Source organism: Triturus cristatus, chromosome 3_1, assembly GCF_964204655.1.
Source record: "Triturus cristatus chromosome 3_1, aTriCri1.1, whole genome shotgun sequence".
Lineage (NCBI taxonomy): Eukaryota > Metazoa > Chordata > Amphibia > Caudata > Salamandridae > Triturus > Triturus cristatus.
Genome location: NC_140583.1, coordinates 469,322,436 through 469,334,712, shown reverse-complemented (window position 1 = coordinate 469,334,712; position 12,277 = coordinate 469,322,436). Strand labels below are relative to the sequence as shown.

Sequence of the window (12,277 nt, the reverse complement as noted above, 5' to 3'; positions counted from 1 at the left end):
TAAGTCTAAAATGGGATTCTCTGGCAACCTCCTTCACTGGCCCGCTTCCTACCTAGCAAACCAACACCGGGTTATTCACTCGGGCTCCATCAGAGCCCAGAACTTCTTGATCACCTGTTGAGTACCCAGGTTCTCCAGTACCCAGGCTCAAACTTGTCCTCAGCCATCATCAATAACTACATGAGCTCTTTGGTGCTACTCACCAAAAGCAGCACAAACATTCAATTTAACATCAAAGAACCACAGCAATATTTGAAAGTCTTTTTTGCTTCAGACATTCAACACTGCACACTGCTAATACCTCATCCACACTGGGATGAGGTGTATCTAGCACCCACCGCACTAAAACAGAATTCCTTCAATTCTACAAGAACACAAAGCAACAGTGGACCATGGGACAAGTGCATACTCCCCCGAGTTCCATTCATGGAATTCCTATTTTACTTTTTATTTGCAGTAAAAAGAACAGTAGGCGTTCTGCAAATGTAAATGAAAGGAAGGAGGTCTGTTGTCCCTTGCCCGTCTCCATCCTGACACTTGCAGGCCCCCAGAGGTGCTCACAAATGAAATTCATGCCTGATAAATATTAAAGTCCAATGCTTCTGTAAATTGCCATGTTTGCGCCGGGACTCAGTAGTGCATCTAGTACTGTGCAAACATATTCTTCAGGCAAAGTAGACGCTGCTTAAAAATCTGCATCTGTGATGCCACCCACGAATAGTACACTGGGCACCGCGGAGTAGATCAAACTCATCAGTCCATTTAAATGCCAATGGTATTTTGACCCTGATGGCCAATAGATCCAATGGTCAGCGTCAGCATGTGTGTTGATTTGCTGAGCAGATGAGAATCTCTGAACAGAGTCATGAGAAGTCAGATCATAAGACGACCTAACCAATAGTATCTTTATAAGATTCACTGTAAAAAAATGTGCAGTCTGTGACTTATGTCATGAGTCAAGGGGGGGACAGAAGTCCCCACTGAAGTGACCTAGAGATTAGCCAAGGAAAGGAAATCTGAAGGTGTGATGAGCGGTACAACGGGGGAACACAGAAACAAAACATTCCGTCAGCCAATCTTCCCGTCATTATTTCCCTCTAACTGTTTGTTTCTAGTCTGTTTTAGTTACTTTGGAACTTTCAGTATTTACTCCTTTGCTGTGTTGTTATTTCTGTTGCTAAATCCCTGCCTTTGCTAGAACTTTTATCAGAGTAAGCAGGAAAGCGGAGGTTATGTTACCAAAACGTGTGACATGGATAACTTCCAAGTGTGGAGCTTCTGTCGATACCCTGGGGTGAAGGGTTCTTGGGGTCTCATTTTCAGCACCAGTGTCTTTTCCCATTTGTTATACTATCAGGTGGGGTTCTAAAGGTGACCTTAATTTTAATCTATTTTGCTTTTAATTGATCGTATTGCTGTATGAATGTGTGTAATTGTGCTGCGGACCAGGGGGTGGCATCGATTTGGATTCCGGATCAGATTTTGGCTGCTAACACTCGAAAGCCTGCTGAGGCCAATGGGTACATTTTCAGGAACGAGTGGAATGTGTGGTGTTTTCCAATTCATTTTGGCAGACCATTCAGCTGGCTTCTTCAGTTTGGCGGAATGTGAAGTGGATGTTAATTAAACTGAACAGAGAAACAGTTCTCTGTAAATAGTACCGCATCGATATCTTGAATACTGCATAATGAGAGTTTGCCATTTATTATGTAGTTTATGTACTGCATTCCAATTAATCTATTGAAACAATGGAAAATGAAGGAAGACACCTGCAAATTAAAGTGACATGTAAGCGAAGGAATTTGTGAGCTTAACATAGCCACAAGCAGGCATTCCAAAAAATGCTTGCCACATTTTGCATTGTAATTTGGTTTGGTACAGGTCATGAATGTTTTTATGTATATCTTTCCTCACAAATCTATTGCATTAGGCACAATTTCAGGCAATGCTTTGGCATTGAGATAGCATATCTAGGTGCTACTCTGTACTTTTTTTCATGAGCTGGATCTTCGTTTTTCATACAGAATTTAGTGGAAATCGCTGAACATGTGTTAATTGAGCACCAATCTGTGCCATGTAAATTGAGGGTGTGCTGTGTGTTATTAACTAGAATGCATTATGTGTAAAGATGCTTAGTTGTTTGTTCATCTAATGTGTAATATTTTAGTTGTAAGATCTTTGATGTCTGCATTTCAACATTACCTGTTATGTTTGCTTGATAGATCGATGTTAGGAACCAGAAAATAAAAATGTGCATTACTGCAAAATGAACATTCTTTTTATTTACTATCATCATCAATACATCACCAAGACATCTTAGATACTTATACTAAATCTCAACACACTCTCTTCTCATTACTGTACATATGATCAGGCAATGTATAAGTAATGCAACACTATATAACACTTCTTGGCAGTTCACCAACTGTTCAATATGTACAATTAGTTTCTTTCTTTTTTTTAAACAATTTGGCAATATTCAGTAAAGAGGTTCATATCTATAACAAATAAATTGCAAATTGTTCTTCTAAATTTATAATATGATATATTCATACTTACCGAGGAAGTGGCTGAAAGTGATCATAGGGCATAATCTCCTTAAATCCATCACTGCATAAAATATATATAAGATATTAGATCCTGGCTCAGAATGTTTCTTTCCTTTATTCATAGGGTTTTATAGACATGTCAAAACAAACCCTTACAATTTGTAATATTGTCTATCTAAAAACACAATTCTTTGCTGAAACAAGAATTATTACATTGCATGCACAACTATTTTTGATTAGGTCTCTGTTACATACACCTTTAGAAGTCTGCTCTTCAGACCTATTGTTTCCAATATACATACAGTGGGTTTCGGATCAGCCCCTTGCTCATGAGTCATCTATCGCCCTTCCCTGCTCCTGATGCCATGGGTTTTCTCTCTATTCTTGTGTGCATCCCATCCAGGATCCTTTTGGTCTCAAAGTGTTCTGATTGGTTGGCGTGTATCTTCTACTGTTTCCCTTATTTGAATTCAAGGAACTGTTTTTTTTACTCTTAGAACTCAATGGGAGTGTATGTGCTTTATTTCCTCTCAACCATATGCTGCTTCCTGCTTCACTTTTCCTCACCACTTGCTCTCCGTGATGCTTCTCCACGCTCTCCCTCTCCCCCTCCCATCTTGTCTGTTGTTTTTCTTGCCCACTCCCACCCTAGTCCCTCATCTTCTCTTGTTATTTCTTTTTTAGCTGTGGGTGTCCGCATCTATTGCCAAATTACATACTGACAACTCATTACTTCTCTTAAGCTAAGCAACACCACCCTGAGGGCTTCCACAAGCTATCAGACCACCATGGTAAGGTGGGCCATGTTTCTGCACTCCAGCAATCAGTGATTCTGATTTGGCAGCGCAATCCCAACACCGGTAGCCTGTATGCTGTGTCATGGACAGGAAAATGGTTCTAGCCTTTGATGGAGCAGGTAAAACAAAAATGTTGTATACTTCCTCTAAATTGCATGAAATTAATTACGTAACCATTCTAAATTTAATTTGCAATAAGCTGTATGCAGTGAAAATGTACTAATCAACTTTTGCACCTTGATAAACACAAGATACACGTGGGATTAACATGCTAACTGCAAGGCAGAATAATTAATTAATTAATTATGGTACGCAAACTAACCTTAGATTGTGGTGAAATAGAAAATTGCATGATTTATGTTGCTTTGCGATTGTTTGTGCTTTCAAAACTATAAAATGGTGAGTATTACCGCTTTAAATTTTGCTACAGCTAGGGAAATACTAATGTACATTGGGATTAGTGTGGGTTTAACATTAGAATCTCCATTTCTATATTTCAATTACTGTTATGTGTGTTTTTGCTTAAGTTGGCATTCGGGCCTACTAGGCCGCAGTACCCAAGATGGAGGTCTCTGAAGCGGACGCCACCATGTGAGCGCGATGATTTCTGCGCAGAATCGGATGGCTCAGGAGATCTCCAAATGACCCGAAGCTATGACACCATGTTCCCTGTCAAGGATAGGAACTTGTTTGCCTGCCAACTGGTGTGGGAACAGCAGAAAGGACAATACAGAACCTGTGGAAAGATGACTTCTTTTCCTCAAACTGTTACATTCGCAGCTCTCGCCTGGGAGCTAAATGAACATTATAAAATTTGCGCCTTCCTATGCCAAGTCTTCATGAAGAACCAGTTTACCCTGGGAAACTTTTAGAAAACTTACAGATAACCCCGAACTGTCCAATCAGAACATTTCTCTACCCCTAAAATGTTGCATGTTAATATGAAGTACCAGAGAATGCGTATAACTCTCTGTTTAATCAGTAGTCGTAGATGCTTGCTAATTGGTAATTAATTAACTGCGCTTTCTAAATTCATGCTTATTTACTAAATGTCGTATTTCTCTTTTAAATAAAACTGAATTTATATTATGAACTGTCGTGCATAAATGCTAACGCAGAGAAATTATTATTAGATAAACAAAGCTGAAATAATAAGAAATGAGTTTGTGGTTCTTTCATTAATTACTGAAAATACCAAATGTTTCCTAGGCTTTAATTGTGTTTTAGCTGGTTCTAATTCACCATCAACCAGTCCAACTAATTGGTCCATCAACCAAGTGGTGGAGTGCCTTGATGTAAAGGTCAGGATTCTGTAGGTGTATATTTATAAAATGTATATAATGTAAAGAAAATTAATCCTGATAATAAGGTACCCACATGTCCAGCGCTTTTCTCCTGTATACGGATTAGAGTGAGATTTATTGAATGACGAGTGCGTGTTGGTGTTATGGGCCCCACCAATGAATGAGTGTATGGATGAGTTGCTGTGATTACGAATCTGTGACATAGGGAGAATATGTAAATTTGGCCCCTTGCGCTGCATCAGATTTCTTGGTAGCAGATTGATGGTTATTATTGTATTGGTTTGGTGATTATCGATCTATGTTTAACACTTTATGTTGAGTATTGTTTATGTTAAATGTAATCGAAAGTTTGAAGCTTCCGGGAAGTAGGGAGTGGATTTATGTGGCAAGAGAAGTCACATGGAATTGAACATTGTCTGGTTTCAAGAATTGTGATAACACGGAATTATGTTATGTTAGGGAAATCTCTGTGTGAATGTGTGTGAGAGGCATGGTAATAGGTTCTCTTGTGAAACTCTGTCCTTAATTCTCAGGAGCACTGTAGTCTCCACATGAGTTTTATCCCCAGAGAAACAGTTTGCCTTTTGCTTGATAGAAGGGTAAGGTAGAGGGAAGTGCTACTTTATCAGCGTAATGGAAAATTCTGTGGTAGTGTAGAGGTAAGCGCTGCCTACTGGAAAGACAGAATTCTCGTGTAAGAGAACAAAGATATCTCTTTGATTTAGCAAAACAGGCAATGGAGATGTTTTATGTTGGTACTACCAGATTTTTGATTAAAGAAAACGTAAGAAATTTTGCAGATAAAATTTGTAAAGGAGGGGTTGCAAGAGCGGGAGTAGCGAGAGAGGCTGACGTCAAAAAGACCACGCTGGGATTGGTCAGCTGTAGAAAGACAAAGCTTTCACTGATTGTTGCGTTATTGTGAGACGCGCTAGGAGTGGAGAATTACCAGAATGACGTAGACGCCCAGGATTGGTGCGTTAGTGTGAGTCGCGCTGAGATTGCTGATTTTCAGGAGTGACGTGGACGCTCAGGATTGGTGCGTTAGCGTGAGTCGCGCTGGGATTGGACAGAATACGGGGAAGCCGTGAAAGAAGTGATTTGCAAAGCTTAATTGATTAAGAACTTCGGAAAATGAAAAATGATGTACTACGATCCACCTGAGAAAGAGAAAAAATCATGGTTTGGAAAAATCAAAGACCAATTCAAAAAGGATAAGCCGATTGTAACTAGGAAAGGACAGATACTTCCTCCACCGAAAATGCCTGCATCTTTTATGGTAGCGAAATATGGTGATCATACATGTATTTGGTTAGAGAATTGGGCAAAGTATACCAAAGATGAACCATTCCCGGAAAATGGTTCATTTAGTTTGGCGGTATTATGAAATTTAAGAGATAGAATGATGAGGTTAGAACCGAAACCCAGACCTACCCATTTCGAGGCTTTGAATGAATGGGAAAAGCATCGGAGTGGAAGAAGGTATAAATATATGTTTGGTAGACATTGTGGTCAAGAAAGTCATGATGACAGGATGAGAAGATGGAGAAATGCGAGCATGACTGATGGTATGTTTCCTCTGAGAAACGCTGGAGAAATGAGTGGCAGAAAATGCACAGAAAAGAGAAATAACAAAATGCCAGAAGGTTACAGATATGGAGTGAGAGAATCAGAGGATGAAGTGCTGGAAGACTTGTTTTATAAAAACCCACCTCCATATCAACAGGATTCTGCGTTGGTGACGCCGAGTGCACCGGCAAAGGAGACTGTAATAAATAAAAATTTTGAGCAAAGGCCACCTAATTTGGGAAAAAATAATCCATTTAAAGATTCTGAAATGTCACAGACCGTAAGAACTGAAAAAGAAAAATCAGCAGAGTTAGCTAGAACTACACTGGAATTAACTGAGAAGATTAGAGAATTAACTAAGAATATGGAAGCAGTGACGGTGCCTGTAACTATAGGACCGGTGAGACCTGTTTTTGATAAACAAAAAGATAGTGAGCATTGTTTAACAGTCCCAAATAATTGCGGAATGCAAAAGGAGAAAGAAAGGAGTGGTTCCCGAGAAAATGAATGGAAGATTACGGCAGGAATATCAGGATTAAGTACCCCTAATAATTTGACTGTAAATCAAAGTCCAGCAAGTAAGACACCTATTACAACAGAATCAGCAACAGAAACCCCAGAGAGAATGACAGATAAATTGAGAATAGAGACAACCCCTATAGGACCAACCTCGAAAGAATTAAGTGATTGGTTAAGAAGTTTACAGAAAAAAGATACAGAACTACAACCTTTAGATGTAGCAAAATTAAAAGTAACATTAGAAGAGTTAATCGTAGGAACAATTCCAACTGAAAAATTAAAAGCATACCAAGATGAGGAGTTAATGTTTTTATGTAAAAGCATACCTTGGAGAGCAAGGGCTTTGCATGAAAAGTTAGAAGAGGCAGTTAGTGAAATGGGAATCGATTTTGAGAAAATAACGTCATTGCAAAAGCCATATAGGGTAGATTTTTCCTGAAAAGGATATTGAAAACTTGAATACTGCAGGGAGACTGACCCAAATTAAAGAACTGATTGCATTATTAACCCCTTCAGTGCCCATGACGAGCTGGACTCGTCATGGGCCGCGGTGGCGCTGTGCCCATGACGAGTCCAGCTCGTCATAGACCCCGCCCGCTAATGCATTAGCGGCCGGCACTGGGCGGGGAAAGGGGCGGGCACTGAAGGGGTTAAGAAAATGGGGTGATGTGGACCGGTGGAAAAGTAGATGGTTTAGGAGGAGAGAGAAAACTACAGATAAGGCCTCTCTAGCTTTCCCAGTGAGAGAAAAAGAGCCAGTGGTAACAGAATGTCCCATGAGAGAGATTCCTGGAGGAGGATATGTGCACGTTCCATGGACTAGACAGGATATTTTGTCATTTACCAATGATTTTCCAAGGTTAAGAGAAAAAACAGTTGAATGGTACCGACAGGTAGAAAGGTTTGTCAAACTTTCAAAGGTGTTGTGGATAGATCTGAATGGTCTTTTTGATATAATTGTACCTGCAGATTTATGGGCAGAATGTAAAATTACAATAGATTGGCCAACACAAGAATATCCTAGGGATCCTAAGACGGGAGCCCCCGATCCAGAAGTAATGAAAAAATATGATCAGGTAATTACTTTTATGAAAAATAAAGTACCTCCGAAGGACACTGACTGGGTAAAGATTGAGAGAACTCACCAGAAGGGTAAAGAATCAGTACATGTGTATCACGAAAGGTTATTGTTGGCTTTTAAACAATACAGTGGAGATGAGAAATTAAGTGAAAAGGATTTGAGTCATTTTGTGTACAGATTTGTTTATGGATTAAGGCCTGAAGTTAGTGAAATGATTAAACAGCATACAGTAGATTGGCAAAACAAAAAGATAGACGAAGTGTTACGACAGACAAAATATTTTAGTGATGAAATTGAAGCCAAACAACGTAAGCTGAAAGAAAAGGCAATGTGGGCACAGGTTAAGGTAGCCGAGCGACAAGAAGCCCAGTTAATCGAGCAAGCTAATGGAATGGGGCAAGCAAAACAAAAGCCTAATATTGGAAAAGTAAAAGGACAGGTCAGTATAGAGGAAGCTAAAAAGAAATGGCCATGTCATAATTGTGTAAAATTAGGGCATTGGAAATCCAAGTGTAAATTGCCACCGAGAGCTAGTGGTGATAATTCATCATTAAATACACAGGTGCAGAATGAGGTGAGTTGCCAACCGCCGCGACAGCAGCAGGTTGTTACCCAACAGTGTCAGGTGCCAAAGCCACCTTTTCCACAGAACGTAAATCCTCAAAGATACAGCAATAAGACAGGATTCTACACCGAAGAACAGGTAACAAATCTACCGCGCGCTGATGCCGTTTCGCAGTATTGGCTGCAACGCGATGAGAGTGAGTCAGAAGAGAATTATTGACGGTGCTTAGGAGAGGAAGAGGAGTGCATACTTGGCGCAACTCTAGAGGTAGAACAGACAGGCCCCTTTGTGGATGGAAAGGTGAATGAAGTAAACATTACTTTCCTAGCGGATACTGGTGCTACTCGTTCAACTGTTAGAGCAGCTGAAGTGAAAAATCTTCCTCTCTCGGGTGAAACAATCCAAGTAGTTGGAGTTTCAAACAGACAGATAAAAGCTTATCTTACTGATACTGTAAAAGTTAGAATAGGGAAATTCACTGATATGCATCGATTTGTCGTATGCGACACTAGTCCTGTAAATCTGTTGTGTAGAGATTTACTGTGCAAGATGAATTGCACCATCTTTTGTACACCTGATGGTATAGCCTTTGAAACTCCAGATTAAGACGTACTGTATAGAATGACAATGGCAAACTTAGAACCTGAAATTACTGAGGCATTTTTTTTTGATCCGGAAGGACTGCCTCAAGAGTTGAAAGAAACAGTGAAAACAGAAGTGTAGGATTTCACAGGAGAGGATGTTGGATTAATGAAAAAGGTAGATCCTGTGAAGATAACTGTAAAAGAAGAAGTAAATTACCCGAATATTCCTCAGTATAAATTAACACCAGAGATAATTGCAGGAGTAACCCCTGTAATAGACAGAATGATTGAACAAGGAATTCTGAGAGAGATAATGAGCAGTCCATGTAACTCTCCGATCATGGGTTTGAAAAAGCCAAATGGGACCTTTAGGATAGTACAGGATTTGAGAAAAGTGAATAAAATTGTTGTTCATTGCTGTCCCATTGTGCCAAACCCTTCGGTAATTCTATATCAGATTCCCCATGATGCAGAATGGTACACAGTCATTGACTTGTGTCATGATTTCTGTTCTATTCCATTGCACCTTGATAGCCAACAAAGTTTTGCGTTCCGGTGAGCGTATTTTGGCATGGTGCCATATCCCTCAAGGGTATACAGAGAGTCCTTCAATATTTAATCAGATTCTAAAGAAGTCACTGGAAGATTTAACAATGCCAGAAAGTTCAGTGCTTGTTCAATACATCAATGACCTATTAGTGGCATCGAAGACGTGAGAAGCATGTGTGGTTGACAAAGTTGCGCTGCTAAATCATTTGGCAGATGGAGGACTTAAAGTATCCCCATCAAAATTACAGTTTTGTCAGAAAGAAGTACAATACTTAGGTCATAAGATTGAAAAAGGCCTGAGAAAAGTAACAATGGACAGAATTAAAATAATCAAAGGAATGAGAGCACCAAAGACACAGAGAGAAGTCAGAATGTTTCTTGGAATGGTGGGATATTGTCGACACTGGATCAGCAATTTTTTGATGATCGCAAAACCACTAGTACGTTTGACAAAGAGTGATGTGAAAGATCTCCTTGAGCTAAATAAAGATGAGATGAAATCTTTTAAACAATTGAGAGACAGCTTGTGTGAAGCACCGGCTCTTGGAATGCCTGATTATGAAAAAGAATTTGAGCTATATTGCAGTGAGAGAGATGGGTGTGCTCTTTCCGTATTAGTGCACAGGCATGGACGATTGAGACGACCGATTGCTTATTTTTCAGCTATACTAGATCCAGTAGCTGTAGCATTGCCTGGATGTTTGAAAGCCGTGGCTACCACCTGTAAGAGCTTGGAACAAAGTGAAGGAATTTTAATGGGATACCCTGCGAGAGTGTTTGTTCCCCATGATGTGGCGATCCTTTTGACAAGAAGTAAAACACAGTTCATGACGCATAGTCGTCTGACTAAGTATGAAAAGGTGATTTTGGGTGCTACAAATGTGAGTCTTGTAAGATGCACTAATGTGAACCCATCGACATTACTACCCGATGCTGTGAATGCGGAGGTGAAAGATGATGTTGATCATGATTGTTTGGAAGTGCTTGATTTTTGCACCAAACCGCGTCCGGACATAAAAGATGTGCCTCTGAGAAGGGATTTTGAGTGCTGCATATGCTGTGTGTACTGTAGTGACTGTATTGGAAGCATGCTGTTTGAGAGGAGTACGATCTTCTCCAGTTGCTGAATTGTTTGCACTGATTAGAGCATGCAAGTTGGGAAAGAATTTGCGAGTCACTGTGATTACTGACAGTCAGTATGGGTGTGGAGTGGTGCATGACTTTGGGTAAATTTGGTCCCAAAGAGGTTTCTTGACGTCGAGTGGAACTACAATCAGAAATGCAGAAATAATTGGGAAATTACTTGAGGTGATACAGCTGCCTAAACAGATTGCTGTTATTAAATGTAGTGCACACAGAAAGGGAACTGACTACATGTCAGCAGGCAATGAGTTTGCCAATGACCTAGCACAGTATTGTGCACAAAACCAAACTTCATTAAGTCGTAACAGGGAGAAGGAAATGGATTTATGTCCTTGCTTTTTACTAACACCGTACGTACATGGGATGAAGTGAGACAGTTACAGGAAGAGGCAGGGGAAGAGGAGAAGAAACAGTGGATACAATCATGATGTACACCACGAGAAGCAGACAGAGTTTGGGTTTACCGCGATGGAAGACCAGTAATGCCTAATAGCATGATCTCTACCATGGCACGGGTGTACCATGGGCAGGCTCATATAGGCAGGTATGCCATGATAAGACTTTTTAAACAGACCTGGTAGAATGCAAAGTTTCGGCTTATAGCTGAGAGCCTTTTTCAGAGATGTCTCCTATGCAACAAATTTAATCCAGGAAGGAAAACTGTGGTGAGCTTGGGAACCATAGGACGGGAGGGAGGTCTTTTCACTTGAATGCAGCTTGAATTCATTGAAATGCCCTCATGCAACAGGCTAAGAATGTACTGGTGATTGTCTGTCTGTTTTCACGTTGGGTTGAGGCTTACCCGACCAGAAGGAATGATGGAGTTACTGTAGCAAAACTCCTACTGAGAGAGTTCATTCCCAGGTTTGGTTTCCCAGTAACGATTGAAACAGATAGAGGAACACATTTCCAGAAGGAGGTTATAAAATTGATTTGTGAAGCATTGAATGTACAACAGAAACTGCATTGTGCCTACCGACCAGAGGCTTCTGGAGTGGAGCACCATAAAGAACAGATTGGGAAAAAAGTGTTTGGCCACAGGTCTGAAATGGCCAGATGTCTTGCCTCTAGTTCTAATGACAATTAGATCAATTCCTGATAGGAAAACTGGTCTGAGCCCCCATGAAATTATCATGGGTAGAGCGATGAGACATGTTTTTATTCCCGTCAACAAACTGCTGCCTATATCTGATGACTTTGTCTTGGATTATTGCAAAGGATTGGCTGATATGGTACATTCTGTGTTTCATCAGGTTGGACCAGATGCGACCACTCTTGAAAAGAAGCCAGCTTATGACTTGAGTCCTTGAGATTGGGTCCGCACAAAAGTACACAGAATTAGAAATTGTCTGGTTCCACGCTGTGGAAGACCACAAGTGATTCTGACAACAACAACTGCTGTGAAGTGTGCAGGAGTGAAGAATTGGATTCATGCCAGTCACACTCTTCGAGTCCCAAATCCGGAAGACCAATCTGAAGAGGAACAACGAGAAGTATCAGATACCAGTTCCGAATCAGAATCAGAAGAAACGAGAACAAGACAAAACCCAGAAGCAGGAGAAACGGGTTTAAGTCAAATTGTTGGACAAGAAAATATATTACTAAGAAGACGCCTTT

General features: G+C 40.3%; 1 protein-coding gene across 2 annotated transcripts in view; it reads right to left on the bottom strand.

Moving 5' to 3' along the window:
- Positions 1-12,277, bottom strand: part of ADAMTSL3 (ADAMTS like 3) — a 2,432,792-nt gene that overhangs the window by 696,630 nt on the left and 1,723,885 nt on the right. For both annotated transcript variants that reach the window (XM_085644288.1, XM_085644289.1), the window contains exon 12: positions 2,560-2,610. In XM_085644288.1, the coding sequence (XP_085500414.1) occupies positions 2,560-2,610 (51 nt within the window). The remainder of the gene's footprint in view (positions 1-2,559; positions 2,611-12,277) is intronic.